Consider the following 19,934-nt stretch of genomic DNA (forward strand, 5'->3'; position numbering starts at 1 on the left):
ATCTGGCCAGCTAAAAATATATATAGAAAAAATTAGCCAGGCATGGTGGCGAATGCCTGTAGTCCCAGCTACTTGGGAGGCTGAGGCAGGAGGATCGCTTGAGCCCAGGAGTTTGAGGTTGCTGTGAGCTAGGCTGATGCCGCGGCACTCTAGCCTGGACAACAGAGCAAGAATCTGTCTCAAAAAAAAAAAAAAAAAGAAAAAGAAACCAACTTCAGTGGTCAGCTCCCCTCCTCCAGCAACACAATCAAATCCTGATTCTCCCGCACCAACTCCATCCTCTCCAGCACCATCTCCATCATCTTCCAATTAATGTTCCCTATCTTTCTGCCTCAAAAACGCCCCTTCCAGTAAGCAAGACGCTGATGCAACATTAGGTGAGTGTTAACCTTTAATATTCTTTTTTGAAATTTCTCCTATCTAAACTTTTTGTATGAGCTTGTTTTTATGTTGTGTGTTGAATGAAAAGAAAGAGCACAACAGTTTCTGTAACTTATTATTACATTACAGAGTATTATTATTACTACAGTATTACACTATATTATTATCACATGTGAGCCATTTCAGTATTATTGCTATTATTATTATTACTATCATATATGCTTTATATTTTAACTTTTTTATTTATTTATTTTTGAGACAGAGTTTCACTCTGTAACCCAGGCTGGAGTACAGTGGCATCATCATAGCTCCCTGCAACCTCAAACTCCTGGGCTCAAGCAATCCTCCTGCTTCAGCCTCCTGAGTAGCTGGGATAGAGTGTCGCCATGTTGCCCAGATTGGTCTCAAAATCCTAGCCTCAAGTGATCCTCCCTTCTGCCTCAGCCTCCCAAAGTGCTAGCAATACAGGCATGAGCCACTGCACTCGGCCTGTTTTGTTTTCTAATACATTTATCTCCACTTTCATCATTAGTAATTCCTTCCGTTTAATTTGTTGTTCTTTTTCTAGCTTTGTGAATTGAATGTTTCATTTATATTGTAATATTTCTTCCTTAATTATGAAACAACATAGGGCTATGAATTCTTAGATCATAGGTATCACCACAGCCCATAGTGATGATTTATAAGATTTCTGTTGTTATTTATTTCATAATAATCTTGAATTTCTTCTTTAACTCAAATGTTTTTAAAAATGTTTTAATGTTTTCAACTGGTTATTTTTTTTTATCTATTTAGTGTTAATTTCTTTTTTTATATTTGTATAAATTTATGGGGTACAAGTGCAATTTTGTTATATTCATAGATTGTGTAGTGGACAAGGCTTTTAGGGTATCCATCACCCAAATAACTTACATTGTAATCATTAAGTAATTTCTCATCATCTACCCCCTTTCTTCCCCCTCACCCTTCCGAGTCTCCACTGTGTATCATTCCACTGTCTACATCCATGTATACACACTATTTAGCTCCCACTTATGAAAGACAAAAAACATGTGATATTTTTCTTTCTGTTTCTGTTTCACATAAGATAATGGCCTCCAGTTCCATCCATGATGCTGCAAAAGACATGATTTCATTCTTTTTTATGGCTGAATAGTATTCCATTGTGTATATATACCACATTTTCTTTACATTTAGTGTTAATTTCTAGTTTTAAGGCATAATAGTAAGAAAACATGACTGTCATATTTCTTCTTTTGGGAATCCATTAAATTATCTCTGTAGATTCATTAATTTTGACTTGGGATAAATATTCCCAAAATCTCTTCCCAAATACACATTGATGCTGACTTCTAAGAAATCAAAATACAGTTTGCAAAGTAAAAATATAGTGAAAGTATCTCCTTAGTTTTCCTTTACTGTTTTAAGCCAATCAATTATATTAATAAATCAGAGCTAAAGTGATCTTTTTATTTTTTGGAGCCCTCTTTCAAATCATCACAACAATTCATTTGTTTTGTATTGTTTGTGAAAATAGTTAACTAAACTTGGCAGAGATAAGTTTTGTCACTAGCAGTTGGATTTATTTCTTCACATAGGGCATAAAATAGATGTGTACACTGGGACAGGTATTAAAGGAAATAAGTCTTAGGAGTACAATCTCAATTTTCTTTTATTTTTAATTCAAAGAATGAGAAAGCAACTGCATTTCACATAACATGAAATATTAAGCTTAAAGTTCTTTTAGTCTGTTTTGCAACATGATCATAGATGGAAATCACAGTCTACCACCTAGAGGTGGAGGAGTGAGCGTCTAAAGCTAGTACATGAAACTCATATATAGTCAGAGTTGCTCTTGAGACTCAAGTACAGCTTCGCCAACTGTTGCCAGGGGTCACCTTTGCAGAGTAGAGTAGGAATAGGAGCTGAGGGTGGGAAAGAAGGAAGAATTTCATATTTTGTTCTATATGTTACTCTACCATATGAACCTTTTATAATAATACTGTGTGCATGACTTACTCATTTTGTAATTTTAAGAAAAAAAAAAAAACAAAAAAATTATCCTTAATAGTGCCCATGACTTTTCGTATAAGGACATACAACTTTGCTCTAAATCGAAAGCAACAAGTCGCTATGTCTCCCACTCAACTCCCCAGCACTAGAACACCAAAAAAAAAAAAAAAAAAAAAAAAAAAAAGAAGCATGAGATAAAGTATTTGACTTGACTTTTGGAGCCATATCATATAAAAATACAATCTTTAAATATTCTAAAATCCTACTTAGTGCCGTGAGACGTTCCCACTAGAGGATGGGAACCAAGGCTGCATGTTCATTGCACTCATCTTAGGCTTTGCAATGCACATGCTCTTTGAAAGAAATAGAACATTTATTTATCTATCAGACAAAGTGCCTTGTTCTGGTGGTTTGCTTACTGTCTAGCAGCTCCAAGCTTGTCTTCTACACTCATCTGCTCTGTGACACTGGGCCAGGACTGCCAAACTACATTTCCCAGGCTTCCTTGCTGCCTGGCTTCCAGTTATGTTCCAACAAAAGAAGGTGGGAGAAGGGAAGGGACTTCTTTCCTGTTTCTACCTTCCGTGGGCATCGCTCCAGCCTCCCAGCGCAGCCTTGGCTCCAGCCTCCAGCTCCTTTCAACAGCTCACGCACCAGCTGTGCTGCGCCCCTCAGCGGTACCAGCACCAGCTGACCGCGCCAGCCTCCTGGTCTGGGCACTGGCTGTACCAGGGCCTTGCTTCCGAGCGCCTAAATTCTGCTCACCCCACCGTTTCCTTTTTGTTGCCCTGGCCCTAGGAGTGGGAACTGCTTCCTGCCTCCCTTATTGCTCTCTCAGCCTTCCTGTACCTGTGTAACCAATTTTGTGTATTAAACTGCCACTGTCTGAGAAACGAGCCTGGCTTCTGATTTCCTGAACGGGACGCTAACCAATTCCATATGGCTGCAGACACATGTAGATTCAAAATGCTTAGGATGTCAGCCAGAGCAGGATGTTGCAGCCTTACACTCTGCGGTTGGTGTATCACAATTACCCAACGAAGCTTTTTTCAAAAGATGGATGCTAACTATTTCCCTTAAGAACCACTATCCTCAAGGTGTAGAGAATAGAGAGAGAAAAAAAAAAAAAAAGAAAGGACAGGGGTGACAGGGGTTACAAGAAGGGGAACGGAGGAATGTTCTCTTCCTGGCTCTGCATCACCTCACCTATCCTACTGCAGGCTCATGTGCATCCAAGTGTTAGCATCTTCTAAGCTTTAGTCATTGTATGCAAATTTATCTCTGTGACTTCTACCCTCTTGGTTAGATCCAAATATTGACAAGTGTCACCTTTCTTATATGGTATCTAGGATCTTCTACTTAAATGTATGAAGCGGCTTTCCAAAATTTTAAAAGAAATTGCAGGGCCGGGGCGCAGTGGCTCATGCCTGTGATCCTAGCACTCTGGGAGGCTGAGGCGGGAGGATCGCTTGAGGTCAGGAGTTCAAGACCAGCCTGAGCAAGAGCAAGACCCCGTCTCTACTAAAAATAGAAAAAAAAAATTAGCCAGTCAACTAAAAATAGAAACAAAAAATTAGCCAGGCGTGGTGGTGCATGCCTGTAGTCCCAGCTACTCGGGAGGCTGAGGCAGTAGGATCACTTGAGCCCAGGAGTTTGAGGTTGCTGTGAGCTAGGCTGATGCCATGGCACTCTAGCCTGGGCAACAAAACGAGACTCTCTCTCAAAAAAGAAAAGAAATTTCAGGGTACTTAAATCTGTCTTAATCAAAAATTGAGAAGGCCCTCAGGTGAAAAAATTTCAATATTTTTGGCTAATTGTGAAATTAGGTAATTGGTCTACGTTCACCGAGGTGATAAGGAAAATGGGTGTAATATTAGCTATTAGGTATGGATTAAATTAATAGCGTCAGGAAAGGCTTGGAAACTCTGGCCTTAAAGAGGCACAGCATAGGAGGGAGTCCAAGATCCTAGTGTTATGTATTTTGGGGATTAGTATGTAAATTAGATTTCTGTATAATGAAATTCGATCAACATTTTACATCTTGAATTTCTAACCTGCTCCATGAACCCCTACACATTTTTTATAATCCATCTTGTGAGATACACCAAGACCTGCCCCAACGCACAGGCCCCCTTGATTACAAGCCCATGATATCCCTTAGTTGGAGAGATGGATTTTATGTAGTTTCTCCTGTTCTCCGGACAAGACATCTGTCCTATTAAAAATTCCTTTCTCCCTCGGTAATCCTCGTCATCTCAAAAATTGGATTTTTGTGTGACAAGCAACTGGACCTAGACTGAAACCCCCTTGCAGTTTTGACAACAAGTTTTTTTTTTTTTTTTTTTTACTTATTATTCCCCATCAAAGAAGCAGTATAACATGGTCATTTTCAGCATCTAAGCACAATCTTAGCTTTGTCAACATAAGGTGGGTGATCTTGGGCAAGTTACCCAACCTCTCTGCTCTCATCTGTAGGGGACAGATAACCATAATAGCTATGCCATAGGGTTGTTACCCTAACTCATGTAAAGTACTTAGTATTTTGATATAGTTTACATAGCAGTGCACAACGATCGGAGGAAGAATAACAGTGTTTTTGCTCACTAAAATGGCCAAGTATTTAATAAGTAGGATAATTTCTGAAGCAAAACTTTTCTCCCCAACATTCTGTGTGAATTTCAGAGTAGTTCCATCTTGCTAGGTGAAATTAAGAATGATAGAAGTTGGATTTCATCTATATGAATACTTTATTCTAAGTAAGAATTATTTTGGAAATAACTTTTAAGACCAACCAGTCAGTTGGATTGATAAACAATTATCTTCAAAATATATTGTTAAGTGAAAAAGGGCAAGATGTAGAATAGTGCGACACACATGCTAACATCTGGGTAAAAAAAAATAAAATATATACTTTCTTGAATAGGCACAAAATATCTCTGGGTGGAGATGCAAATGTTGATTATACTGGTTTCCTCCAGGAAGGAGAACTGACTTGCTATTGAACAGGGGCAGTAAAGAAGCTTGTGACTCTGCACCTTTCTATAAGTTTAGAATTTTGAACAATGGGAATATATTACCTATTGGAAGTAATATAAAATAAAAGAAGAAAAAAAGAAATGAATATAGAGAAAGTTGAGGCAAACTAACATTCCTCCGTGCCAACTATGTGCCACATAGGAAGGTACATGTTTTTTATTGTGGTAAAATTTTTATAATATAAAATTTACCATTTTGGCCATTTTTAGGTGTACAGTTCAGTGACACTATGTACATTCCCATTGTGGTGCAACCACCGCCACTATCCATCTCCAGGATTTTTTTCATCATCCCAAACTGAAACTCTGTACCCATTAAACAATAACCCCCATAGGAAGCTAGATTTTTTTAAAACTCAGTTTTCAGAATAATGTAAGGGATAAATGAAGAAATCAAGGCTCTGATCGATTAAGTAATTGCCTAGGACAACACAGAGAACCAACCTCTGCTCTTCCCCATTCCTCAAAATCCTTTGGGTGGCGGGAGGAGCATTAGCTTCCAGTAGAAACTTAGAGAGACGTGGGGGTCGGGGCTGGCCTTGGGCACTCGTCTCCTACAGCGTCATCTACTGCCATGCACCAATGCTACAAGTTCTTTTAGCAAACTTGACATCTTGTGCTATGGTAACCTGTAGGTTATAAAAAGGCCTTTGGCTCATTGCTGCTAGAGGAAGATTAATTGCCCTTTAAAAGTGGACTTTGCAGATAGGACTGTAAAAATACACTATCGTTGTGAGAATATACCCCATGCCTGGCTTTTAGAGGAGCCTTAGAGTTGGTTGTGTGGATAGATTTGCTGCACACCAAGTCGAGAAGTTCTTATTCAAAGGGCACCTGCAGAATGATACAGCACAACAAAACTGGGGAGAAAGAATGATTCTTCTCCTGTGATAGAAGGAAACTTCTAGCAGGATAACCCAAGCCAAACAGATGTAAAAAAAAAAAAAATAGGCAGCCTCAGTTTGATCTTATCTTTGAAAAGCATGAACTGTGCTAACAGTGAACTGAACTGAGAATCCTGCTGAGTTTTCTACCATTTTTATGAAATGCATGATTAGGCTGAAACTAATGCACATTCTTTCCTCGTGACGCCGTGACATGAGTTATGCTCTCCACGCTGTCAGTGCCTCTGGTCTGCTTCTCCCTCACTCCCACATCTGTGCAAAGTGTTTCACATTTTTGTTCTCATATAGTCAGTCAATTGTGTTGAACATACTGTAACGCCACTCGGTGACCCGGGTTATCATTGGATCCCTGCTCCTTTTCTGTGAATCAAAATGTGCATTAGGAATTGATGGCACCTTATGTTTGATTGTGTTCACGTTCCTGGAATTATCCTATAGTTCGAGTCACATGTTCCATTTAGAGAACAAAAATCACAGCTGCTAATAATGTCTACAGACAAAATACCTTCCTAATCTCGATCACATTTAACCACATAGGGAGTCCAGAGCCAATACCTTAAAAATCTGGTCCTACATACAGATATACCATCCAAAATGGCAAGAGAGCAAATCTCCTAGGGGGAAAAAATGTGTTACATTTCTGAGTTTTGAGTTCCCATTTCAAAGGACAGAAAGGGAGGCTGTTACCTGTATCCCGATAGACAGGCATCGATTTTTCTTAAAGTGGTCCTTCTTTCTGTCCTCCGTGGTGACCGTGGCTATGGTGGTAGTGGTGGTGACGGTGGCAGTGTTATTGCCCATGTGTTGACTTGCAGGGCCGTGGATCTGGGCGTTTGCAGCTTCGATGGCAGCTGTCAGAGCCTTCATACTGTCCAGGCTCTCCGTGGAGTTGCTGAGTCCAGACTGGCTGACAATATCTCCGCGCTGGCCCTGTCCGTCCATGTAGGCGTCCTGGGCAGACTCTGTGCTACTCTGGGCTGTGATAGAAATGAAAGGTTTCGTGGTAGTTCTGGGTGGGACTGGAGGTGGTGTCTTCTTATATGTTGTAATGCAAGATGACACTGGAAGACAGTGAAAACAAAGACACTGTGATTTCTGCGTGGGTCTTAATTTCTGATATCGTAACTGACAGCCACTGGGAAATTAGGGCACATGAAACACACCGAGACGTTAACACGAAAACAAGTCCATGGACAGACTAAGTGAGGTCCCTGCTTTTGGGGAAAATTGGGCCTCCCTCCCATGAGGTGGTATCACCACAAAATTGAGGGGGAAAAAGACTAGGAAACATTGACCTCTGACACGGAAGTTTCTGAAATGGAAATTAATGTGCATCAACATAAACGAGACATGATTAGCCCTCTGCAGAAATCGTCCCGGGCAACGATGCGCAGATACATGTGGATAAAGTGAGGGGAGTCGCTGCCTCCTCAGGAAAACAGTGAACACGACTAACGTTAAACACGGTAACACATCAGAGAAGATTCTAGTGGTTGATAATAAACATTGACAAAGAAGAAGGGAAAGCAAAGAGGGTGCAAGGATGCAAACTCTGAGCCTAATGACAAGAGTGAGGTGTCTGGGAGACGACAGCTGCCATTATAGCACCTCAGCTTCTCCGCCAACACCAGTTCATTTGTTCCTGTGTCCAGTCCTTCCTTCTTTCATTTCTTCCCTCCCTCCCTTCTTTCCTGCCTCTCTCTCTTTCTGTCCTGACTTTCCTTTCTTCCTCTCTTTCCTTCTGTCTCTGTCTTTCCCCTCCTCTCTTCCTCCCTTCCTCTCTGCCCCTCTCTCTGTCTATTTCTGGACAGGTGCTCACTCTAGAAACTTAACCTTGGCGTTCAGCTTCCCATCTGTAGAGAAAGAGTTAGGAAAATAAAGGCCAATAAAGAATTACTAAGTTTCCTGTAAGTAACGAACAATTTCTTAACCAGCTTTCTGAACCTTTTTATTTAGTCCCGTTTAAAAATAATTCAAATCATTCTGTTTCCACCACTTTCTCCCCCGCCCCACCCCCAGCCTGTCCACGCCTTCCCCGCTCACAGCTGGCACCAGCGTGGTCCTGTTGCATCAGCTAGACCGGGCCACACAACCCCACCTTGTTACCTACGGCTGCAGCTGCCACTCGGGCCAGCCCGCGGAATGCAACACTCGCTGCAGCGTTGAAGATAGATGTTTCCTGAGGCCACTCAGAGGAAACATCCTGTCATGAACAATAAGCAAAGGGATCCTGTGACGCTGTCCTGCTGATCTACTGCCCTGTGATTTGGAATAACTTCTTTATAAAAGGGGTAGAGACCGTAACGTTTGGCTACTTCCTAGAATCTCCCTGAGAATTGAAGGAACAAATCATGCAAATGTCACATTACAATAGGACATGGACTCTGGAAGGGGGCAGGGTGACGTAAGGAACGCAGATGCAGTCACCTCGCAGTCACCCGGATGGACGGCTGGCAGAGGCTCACCCCAGGAAGACCTTCCCTCTAAGCTCACTGCACGAGACACACATGTTTACCATGTGAACACAGCTCAGCGACAAGCAGATCGGCTTCCTTATTTTTCAGCTAAGGTGCCTGAGAGGAAATGCGACGTGCAGAGGGCACACTGCCGGCAAGGTGCAGCGTCAGGAGCAGAACCAGCCAGCCTCAGGTTCCTCCCGCTAGCCCACGGCTAAGCCTCTGAATCATGCAAGAACGCACGTTGCTGCTCCTTTGCCTTACTCAGTTTACTTTCTGGCCCCTAAACCACCGTGGAGCTCTGGTCCCCAGGCAGTTGGAATGACGGGTGCCCTGCTTGGAGAATGCTCAGTCTCAGTTATTCATCCGCAGCCCCAGGGGGGGTAGGAGGGGGACGAAGCCATCATTTGGACAGAATCTATTCTCTATTCGAACCGAATGAAACGAGATCATTGTATTACTTCTCCTAAGACAAGTCTTTACAATGTGAACTCATTTTGTTCAAAGTGGATTCTCAGGACATTTGGCCCACTCATATGCCAAAGAAGCGAAATAACACATTCTGACATCCAACGTCTAATCTTTTGGAGTATTTATTGCTTCTTGTTAGTTCTCCCCAGTTTCTTCTCGCTGTGAGCATAATCAAAACTGGACAATGCAGCTACATCTAGTGTCATTTCATTGGCAGTGATATACAGAGAAAACCCTGCTGTAATGTGATGTGTGATAACAAGGAAGGGGGAGGTGGGGGGGGTCAGGCCACATTATTGCCAATGTTTGACTGGACTTGGGGACCTGAGCCTCCTGTGTGGTCCATGCACGCCCCAGGCCCACCTGGTGGCTGTTGTCAGCCCCTCAGTACCAGTAGGGATAACTCTGGGTACCTTGGTCAATTGAGACTTCCAGTGCCAAGACAGTAATGCTGGAAATGTACTAGGGTGAGGTTGGACAGGGAGAGTAATAGGCACGTGGCTTCTCCAGCAGGCTGGCCCAGCCCCCCCGAAGGAGATAAGAGTTTGAGATCACCCCACGTCGAATAGTGGAGGTGAACAGGGGAACTACCTTGCATCTGTTATGTCACAGCGGCTTTATCATGAGGTTTTATTGCAATATGATGCACCCTGCAATCATTAAATAGGAACTTAAAAAGAATTCAAATCTTTAAGGGTGCCTTTTGAAGGAGAAGAAAGGAGGTCCCAATCACAACTTGCACTTCTCATAATTTCCTCCCTCATTCCCCAATTCTTTTGCAAACTCATACAACTAAATCCAATTTTCCTCGGCATCACTTCTTTCCTAACTTTGCAGGCTAAGTCCTAAACCCCTCCTTCTGTCCTAAAGAGGTTTTGTTTTGTTTTGTTTTGTTTTTAGTTCAACTCTCATGATTCAGCACTAGGAGTGGTTTAGAACCCACTGAGAAAGTCTGAGCACCAACAGGTGTGTGGTAGGTAGAATCAGGCCTAAGGAGTGCGGAGACACAAGCCAGTAAATATTGTCTGGTCAAAACAGAAAGAGAAAATGAGAGGCTTATATATAGCAAGTGAAACACCTCACTTGTTTAAGAGTAACATTCTTAAAAAAGAATCATTTAAAAATGCATGTGGAACTTGAAAAAAGAAACTTTGCATTTTTAATCATTAGTATTGCTTTTCTTTTGCCCGGATTTGTTTATTTGTTCAATTCAAATAAAATGATCTTTTTTTCCTTCTCTGGGTCCTGATCCACTACCCCAGTCAAAAACTGGCTGAAAAGGACTCCTATGCATTTATAAGAAGAGTTAGCAGAAACACAGTTGTAGACTTCAGTGACATAATTTTCATTCAGTTGATACTGTAAAGCACAGAGAGACCAGAGGCTGATTTTTACACGTGAGTTAAGAAGTTATAAAACATTTTTAAAAAAGAACTTGCAGAGAAAACAAATGAGAACAAATTCCTATCATTTCAGCTTCTAGCTAACTATTCAATATTGTCTATACTTGCATTGAAAGGTAATGCTAATGTTGAAAGCCTCAGGAAAGCCAGGAATCATTTTATTCTGTAGTGGTGACAGTTTTGTGGCCGACGCTCTTACCACTGGGGTTACCCTTTGTGATCAAGAGCACACATATATCAGGTGGCCACAAAACAAATTTGAGATCAAACCCACTTTTTGTACCTTTTTATTCCTAAGCCCTTACTGGCTAAACTAATGGGTCATGCACCATAAAGCTATGCAGAGAAATTATTTAGCATTTCTGATCACCGGATTTTAGAGATTCTTTCAAGTATGAGAGAGCAAGCTCTTAAGAAACTACAAATAGGCCGGGCGCGGTGGCTCACGCCTGTAATCCTAGCACTCTGGGAGGCCGAGGTGGGCGGATCGTTTGAGCTCAGGAGTTTGAGACCAGCCTGAGCAAGAGCGAGACCCCATCTCTACTAAAAATAGAAAGAAATTATATGGACAGCTAAAAATATATATAGAAAAAATTAGCCGGGCATGGTGGCACATGCCTGTAGTCCCAGCTACTCGGGAGGCTGAGGCAGGAGGATCTCTTGAGCCCAGGAGTTTGAGGTTGCTGTGAGCTAGGCTGACGCCACGGCACTCACTCTAGCCTGGGCAACAGAGTGAGACTCTGTCTCAAAAAAAAAAAAAAAAAAAAAAAAAAGAAACTACAAATAAAAACACAGTACGACAACAAATGAATTAAATAGATACAGACATATTAATAGATACAGCTGTACAGTTGTCAACATCTTTTTGATGTAAACATATTATCGTAAGTCCTTCTTATCTAGCACAAAGCAAGCTGTGATTTGATCAGCCCTGAGAAGTGGCAGCTTCTATACAGAACCCACAGTCCAAGTAACTTTGGATATGCTGTGAGTTGCATCAGATGGTTTGATCTTACCGAGCTGAAGACCACCAAAAAGAGAAGGGCTGCCTCGGCCCACTGTCTAATATTCGCTGAGGGCAAAGTTCTCTTGATTTGGTCCAGCTGAACAGTGGTTGCTTAACAAGCCCTCAAAAGGAAGGGCTTTATTAAAAAGTGTTGACAGAGGGGTGCTGGAACTGTGCACATCTCTTCCCACCTCTGTGTTCAGTCATATTTCCTGGTAACTTGAAATTGACCTTGGTGTATTTACACCACAGAAATTGGCAAATGCTGTAAATCAACAGGTGTCCTAGTTAAGCATTTTCAGCACACCTCTTTGTACAGAGCAGTGCTATTCAAAGTCTGGTCTGCAAAAACCCGACCAGCTTTGTGCTGATTCTCAAACTATTTATTACAGTGCATGGTGAGATATGCTACTAAAATTGAGAGTAAGCTTTTAGAAACTTTTATAGCAATTTTACAGAGTATTTTGTCAGGTGAGTCTAATAAAAAGAAAACTATGGGCTTGTTTTTGTATGTCTTTGTTTTTTTAATTTCCTTTTTCTAGTTATTCAATTATAGCTTTTTACCAAAGCATTGATCTGCAACAGATTGAAGATCAAAGGAACAAACTGGTCCCTCACCAGAGATAGTTTGAGAAGCAATGATAGAAAACATTTGCAAACCCAGAGAACAGGGCAAAGGTAGTGCAGGGAAGTTTGAGAACATATTTGAGAGAACTTGAAACAGCAGGCTACTTTAGAAAACAAAATGATGTGAAGAGGCCAAAAGACAAAAAGAAGCGTGGAAGATTAAATCAGGGACATGAAGAGACTGCAGTAGAAATACAAAATGGGGAAGACTGGACTTAGGGTTTTGATGTCAGGTAAGAGACCTATTTCGAAGATTCTTTCGAACTGGAGCCCTTATGTTTATGAACATGAGTGACGTCTAGAAAAGGATTTGAGAAGCAGAGTCCCATAGAGAGTGATGCTATGGAGCTGGAGAAGGAAGCCAAAAGAAGCAGCCAGAGAAGAAGCTCCCAACCAGGCTGTTTGGTAGCAATGACGAATGTTCTGGCATCCAGGGAAAGTGTTTGGCACTGATGAGGACAAAACTGCTAATAGGCAAGTTTGTTGTCGCCTCTTCCAGCCAAGTAGGCCCAGAAGTTCTGTGTTTAACAATGAGTTGAAGAGGTCCTGCTTCTCAGGGTGATGTGCTACGCAGGCTGGACTCCTGGGCAAATCAGTGGTCTGGCTCAAGTCCCACATTGAGAAAAAGCACAAACCCAGGCAAGAAAACAAAGATGATGAGATGAGAATTAGTCCAGACGTGCCATTAGATCTTCCCAGTCACCAGACAGCAAATCCTTACTCTGTACCAGACACTGTACTAAGAATTTAATAGACATGGTCTCACGTCTCCATTTGATCAATGGAAATATTAAGGCTCAGAGCAGGTAACTGACTTACCTAAGTCATAGCTGCTAAGTAGTAGAGCACTCAGGGCTCCAAGTCCCATCTTTTCGTTAACCCGAAGCACCTCTATTCATCCCTCCAATAAACACTTTCCATTAAAGACTCTGTCGGGTAAAGCATAATGCTTTCCACGCACAGCTTTCTGCACCCTGCAGGAATGCACCAAAGGTTTAATGCAAGAATGAATTTGGTGTGGTCAATCAACAAGGGGTGCCACTTTTAAAATGCTGCAGAAAGAGAGAAACTACACATGGAAAAATCACTACCTTGTTGCAAAATATTTACAGCTTCACATTTACAGGCCACCCAGACAGTGGCGGTCAGTGGCAAGAAGTCAGCGATCAGAGGCTGCGGGGGTGAGAACCCCGATTCTCAGCCCACCTCTGTGAGGCACAGGGCATCCCGCGGGCTGCTCTCCCGGTTACATCCTCTGCGGAAACCGCAAAGATGACTAGCTCAACTTTTCTCAAAGTCGAAAAAAGCATGCCTGTGTGTGAGTGTGCAGGGGGAGGAGAGGGAATGTGGACAAGAGAGGGCGGGGTAGTGTAATAACTCTTGTAGTCATACGACCTGCCAGTCGGTAGTTACTAGTATTCCAGACACTTCCTAATGCCAGACAAATGCCCCAAGCCTCGGCATGTCTGGCTTAGAGATCTATTCAACTGATAGCAGCCGCCTCTTCTGGGGAGAACAGATCTTTCAGAAAGCCCTGGCTATGCTGCTAATCAAACACAACATTGTTCTCAGAGAGGAGAGAGAATAGAAAGGTTTGTTTCAGAGTCACAACTTTTTTTTTTTAAGAGGCACCCGGGTTGTTTTAACAAGTTGCTACAAAACTTGGGCTTCCTGAGGTGAGGCTGTTTTGCACAGTGCGTGTACTGTACAAAATCCAGAGAGGGAGGGAGCAGAGAAAGTTAGAGTCATTAAAAAAAAAAAAAAAAAATAGCCCCGGGCACTTGATGGCTGGAAATGATGTCAGTCGCAGCCACTCCTCTGTTAGAACTCCAACCAAACAATGCGCAGGCAGTCCCCGACAGCTGCCCTCCAAATGTCAGCGCCAGCCCAGTCAAAAGAGCTGAGACCTCCCCAGCTGAAGGACTCTGTGCTGTGCCTTTCGCGCCCACATTTTCCCCAAGCACTCTCAGGAACCTGGCAACAGGTAACGTGGCAACCTTTGACTTAGAAAAGGGCAAGTGGCATACTTTCAGGGAACAAATGGAGGGTTTTTTCAAGCCAGCTGCATCTCCCCTACCACCCCCACACTCCCTCGGTCCCTACCTCCCAGCCCAACCCAAAATCTGAAACAACAAAGCGTGGCCGCCGGCAATCCCGCTCTCGAGCGTCCCCCTGTGGCCAAGATCGGGACGTCATTTGTGTGCTTTGTAACCCACCGCTCAGCTGCAAGGTAAGTCGTGCTAAGCAAGGGGTGGATGTCTTTGCCGGACTTAGTCTTCCAAAAAGCATCAAGAGTGGGAGTCAAGACTCAGAATGGCTTGCTTTTTAACATACCACCTTAACAAACATTTTACCGTAGGTGCAGTGTAGAATCTCTGGGTTGGGGCTGAGAATTGTTTTTTGGTTTTGTTTTTTAAGGTGCAGCTAGGGTACTACTTCTTAGCGTGGCAAGTTAAAAAGCAAGAACTGCTGTAGGTTTTTTCACCCCATTTCTTTCTTCATATCCCAGTCCCAGGCTAGAGTTGGGTGGATGGCAGTGAGAATAAATAGCCCAGAAACTGAGGGAATTTTCCATTTTTAATCTGAATTTGTACTTTGTATGTGGATACCTTTTTCTCAGGCCAGAAGCACTTCTAATTTGTGTTGCTGGCTTCCAGTTAGCCTGCTTGCAGGGATTACTAAGGATTTCCAGACTGCAAGCCCAGCTACCCAAGGGAGAATGCCTTAAAGCCCCACCTTAATTCTTTTATCTCCGTGTGGGGCAAACACCCATGAACATGCCAAAGGCAGTATTTTTAACCTGTCTTTTTCCTGCTGGGTGCTCCATCCCCCATGCTGCCTCGGTTTTGGAGGAATGAGTACAAGTCCTGAGCTGTTGGTAGCTCCCGTGGTCAGGAGGAGAGGACGTCCTTTCTATCTCCCTCTGGAAATGTTAACTGGAAACTAAAAAGAGCTTTAGATCAAAGTAACTGTTCTTTTCAGAGAGTTCTATTAATTAACTAAATTAGAGGAACTTAAATGATGGAAATTAAATGAAATTTCTAATTTTAGAAAGCCCGGTCCAGGGGCTGAGGTCTAAAACTTCTAATGTGGACTTTTCATGGAGCTTGGAAAAAAGTTCAATAATATTAGAAGTTGAAGGTTAACCATATGTAAAACTAGTTGCTGCCTAAAATCAATAGTTTCAAAGGAGTATCTTGAAAGTGGACAGACATTTGGCTAGTGTTTGCCTAGACTGTTTAATACTAAGGTTTAAAACCCTGGGGCTCTGAGTAAGAATCATTTGACCAGTAGCTAAGGTGAGTCACAGCCTGCATGGACCGAGGGTGCACATGTTGAAGTCAGGATGTTTAGAGCAACAGGCTTGCTCATTTGCAAGGCAGGGGTGTTGCTTCCAGTAGGGAATGTGATCAGGATTTCACGGCTCATTTTCCCGGCCTTTCCAACAGGTGCTATTGAGTCATCCATGTACACGAGTGACTGCTCTGGCAGTTTCATCTGTTAGGATTAAATTTCCATTTGTTCCATTACTTTATGAAGTGATTTCTACCATTGAGTCAGATATATTAGTACTTCCTCTTAGACTTAGGGATTTTTTTTTTTTTTTCAACAGTTGTAACAATGTGTGTGTTTTTCAAAATGTGTCCCAGCCAGGTCTGCAGGTCTTCCTGGGTTGAATGGACTGTTTACAGGAGGGGAAGATTCAGAGCCCAAGGTCAGGGTTACAGAATTATATAAGGTTTCCTGTTTGGGCAGCTGGTCTACCAACACCTCAGGTTGGGGCAGACCAGGTCTTGTTGAGAGACAGCAAGCCCAGGAGGCTGGGGCGGGGATGGTGCCAGGAGCAGGGAAGAAAATTTTTCTTTTAAGCTTTTCATCAACCAGCTTTCATTTCTTGTCAGATGTCATTTTTCAGCAATACATTCCTATATTCTTTATTAGGAGATTTTTTTTTCTTTCCTGATCAGACTGAGAGGAATTAGATAAGGATGTAAGAATCACAAGGCCAGGCATTGTTGTCTGTCTGCTCCATCACTGTAACGGCAGTACTTAGCACGTGTGTGGCACATAGTACTACCGCAGTAAACGTTCGTTCCATGAAGAGATGAGCAGGGATGAGAAGACACTTCCTGGAGGAAAAAGGGACGAACAGTCAGGAAAGGGAGGTCATCAGGGCAGAAGTAAAATGAAGACCTCAGCAAAGCCATTCCCTGTGACCTTGGATGGCGCGATGTAATCTCCTGTCACCGATGCCCACTTGTGTCTGGCAGTGGCCAAGTGCAGTTATGATTGGCCACCATTTGGCATGGCGCTAGCACGTTCAAATCCCAATCTAATGTCCTCTGAAGCTGTTTGGTCCCATGGATTATTCACCTGACGTCCTCCATTCTCTCTGCTTGGCTTCACCCACGGGCACTGGGCTAATGGCCATGGGATGGCCCATGACACTCACTGCCCTGTTCCTGTGCGGCTGTGTTTCCTCCCCTTAGTGCTTTTCACTCCTTGCTATTCTTTGATTTGTTCTTCTGTGCTCTGTGCACTTGCACGCAAGATGGCTCTCAGAGCGGGGGCACTTTCTTTACCTGGTCTCATTTCATGAGAATTAGTATCACCTGCACAATGGGACCTTGGAGACAGGAATAAAGGAAAAATCTGGGATGGAGTCACATGATGGAACAGGCAGTGAAGACTTTCCTGTACGTCTGGTAAACAAAATAGAACCCAAGTGTTCCTACCCCTGAGGCTGTTTGGAGTAGCTGATTGTTTCTAGACTGGAGCCGTATGGAGCACATAATGCCACTTGGTCTCACTTCAGCAAGTGGGGTGGCTATGCAGAGTGAGTGGCCTGTGTACAAACCAGGATACATCACATCTATAAGTCCTAACTGTGACTCCAGTGCGGATTTATGAGTAACCTCTGCTCACTGGCAGGCTGCCTGGGCTTTGGAGAGAAGGCAGCCCCTCCACCAAGCAGGCCTACTCTCTGCCTGGGAACAGAAGGCCTGCAGCCGGGGCTTGCCTTGAGCAGGAGCTTTTGCACAAAGCAGAGTCAAACCCCCAAACCTGGCAAAACAGGATGTGTGGGGAAGCAAAGAAGAAAGAAAATGCATCCGCCATTCCTTCCTGTTGGTTTCAGCGAGATGAGGAATAATGACCTGGGGCTGGAAAGCAGGCGTGTGGGGGCCACTGCGGCTGCCCTGGACTGTGTAGCTAGGCACTTAATTATCACCCTCCTCCTTTCCTCTGTCCTCCCTGAAACCCCCCTTTGCATAGGAAAAAGGAAAAATCATCTGGGTTAACCTGTGGAATACTGTTTATGTCAGCCCATTTGGCCCAGAAAGGCCACCGGCTCTCCTTCCTGATGCTCAAATAACAGGATTAGCATTTTCAAATGTGGCCTCACTCATTATCCAACTTTGTCACCCACAGAGGAGGACTTGGATCCACAGAAGAACCTGTCCAGGTGTCCCCCAGGGCTCTTTCCTTCTCCATAACTATTAAGTGTCCCTTAAAGATTGCATTTAAAAGAACACCAAACTGTTAAGTTTTTGTCATTTGCCAAAATTAAATAAAAATAACCAAGTACCTGGTAAGGCCAACATTAAAATCTGTATCAATTTACTCCACCCAACTCTCATTCTCCTCCTCTTTCAGTGAGTATTTAATGAAGCCAGGTGCTTTACCTGTAGTCTCATTGAATTCTTAAAACAACCCAGCAGAGGAAGTTAGGATCGCAATTTTGCAGGTAAGAAGGAGGCTCCTCTCCTTTTCATCAAGAGCTTGCAATTTGCATGTTCTCAAACTCAAGCTCTCACAGGTGGAGTCCGGTTGGTTGGAACCTGGGTTCTTCCCACCTCAGTCTCCTTTGAAAGAGCCGTCCTGTGCTTCTGTCCTTAAGATTCTCCTTTGAACCCAAAAATGCCTGAGTTCAAGAGCCCTTATCTGAAACTTTTTTTGCCAAATGTGCTTGGAATTCAGGACTTTTCGGATTGTAGAAAGCTAATATACATGGCACACCCAGCAGGGTCTGGGGCGGCACCCCTCAATCGACTACTTGAACATGTCTGCAGAGAGAGGTAGTATTGTCACACTGCAAGTAGCTCCAAGATCACCGGATTTGCGGATGAAGGAATGATGCCCTAACCCAACCTTCAGGGGTATCTTGGATTCTGGAACTCTGTCCCAAGCAAACTCACTTGTGGAGGGTGCCATCTGGGTGGCAGTGGAGTGGTGACAGGTACGCAGAGTTTTATATCTTTAAGGAAAAGAGGGATCCAAGGTCAGATTTGATAATACTTCTGATGTCGTCTCCTGTTGGAGTTCTGGGTGTTCATTAGTTTATCACTGTGTGTGTTTCACACACTATACTCGGAAACATCCTTTTTTTTTTCCTGGACTGGGCATGGTAGTCTGGGCCTATAATCTCAGTACTTTGGAGGCCAAGGTGGGAGGAGATGGTTGGAGGCTGCAGTGAGCTGTGATCATGCCACTGCACTCCAGCCTGGGTGCCAGCGGGAGAGCCTATCTCTAAAAAATAAAAAATTTAAAAAAACCCATCCTGTTTTGGGGTTTATTATAATGGTAATTGGGGCACTAGGAGGGGCTTTTAACTGTCTTTTTCCTCAGTGTGGAATGATGTCCATATAAATTACAGAACAGGGTGATCTGATGTGTCCTTATAGATAAACGCTTCACAGGTGCAAGGTTGCCTGCAAAGTTGTGTGTGCTTTTTTCCCCCAAGTCATCTTTTCCGTCATTCTCTTCTCCACCCCTTCTTTCCCATCCCCTACCCTCAGGCTGTAGCAAAATAAATAAAACTAACATTCTTTACCGTGGCCCTCTATAATCTGCACTGACAGGAGGGCAGCTCCCCGCTAGGTCCAGGCTGGGTCCAGGCCGGGTGCCCTGAGCTCATTCATTAAAGCTCTGCCCCGTGCACACACTTGGGAAGTCTTTTGCAAACATGCACATTCTCATACCACATTTCCAACCCAAGAGATAAGCGATATAATCCATGTGATGTAGCTTGAATTAAAGAATAAATTGATGCATGGGTAAGATATCTATGTTAATGAACTACAGGCATAAGTAGATCAAGCACTAGACATTTTTTTTTTAATCTAAAACCAGCACTGCACTGCCTCCTGGTGTGGACTATATTCCAGTTTTCGAAGGGAATGATACAAAGTTAAGGCAATAAAATCTTATTTTGGGGGAATTCCTATCACCATAGGTCAAAGATTTTATCAAATATCCGGTTTCGCAGAGGCAACTGTAAACATTGCTAAATTTACCAAGTCAGAAGATGCTGAAACGTTCTGCGTGTTGAGTGGGGCCGCAGTGGAGGCTTCATGCTCGTGCTGTGGGATGGCTCGTGGTGACAGATGACGCTGCCCATAATGACGTCTGCCGTTATCGCTGCTCATGTTCCAAAGAGAACACAACAGGACAGAGCTCAGGTGCAGGAATGCGGAAAACCTTGAGGAAGCCAGAGCTCGGGTTTGGATCGAAATGCACTGCCCATAGAGGGTTGGAAAATGGACCGCAGGGAAGGGAGGCATTTTGATGGCCACTGCCCCAAGGTTCAGCCCGTTTGCAGTTGCTGATAACCTTGTCAGGTCGCCCGATAAGGGCAA

The 19,934-nt window shown here is 43.3% G+C and overlaps 1 protein-coding gene across 17 annotated transcripts in view; it reads right to left on the reverse strand.

Annotated features, from left to right (window-relative positions):
- Positions 1-19,934, reverse strand: part of DLGAP1 (DLG associated protein 1) — a 329,447-nt gene that overhangs the window by 63,181 nt on the left and 246,332 nt on the right. For 15 of the 17 annotated variants that reach the window (XM_069468237.1, XM_069468233.1, XM_069468231.1 and 12 more), the window contains one exon: positions 7,022-7,395. In XM_069468237.1, the coding sequence (XP_069324338.1) occupies positions 7,022-7,395 (374 nt within the window). The remainder of the gene's footprint in view (positions 1-7,021; positions 7,396-19,934) is intronic. The other 2 variants (XM_069468246.1, XM_069468247.1) reach the window with 1 other exon arrangement.

The sequence above is a fragment of the Eulemur rufifrons genome, chromosome 5 (assembly GCF_041146395.1).
Source record: "Eulemur rufifrons isolate Redbay chromosome 5, OSU_ERuf_1, whole genome shotgun sequence".
Classification (NCBI taxonomy): domain Eukaryota; kingdom Metazoa; phylum Chordata; class Mammalia; order Primates; family Lemuridae; genus Eulemur; species Eulemur rufifrons.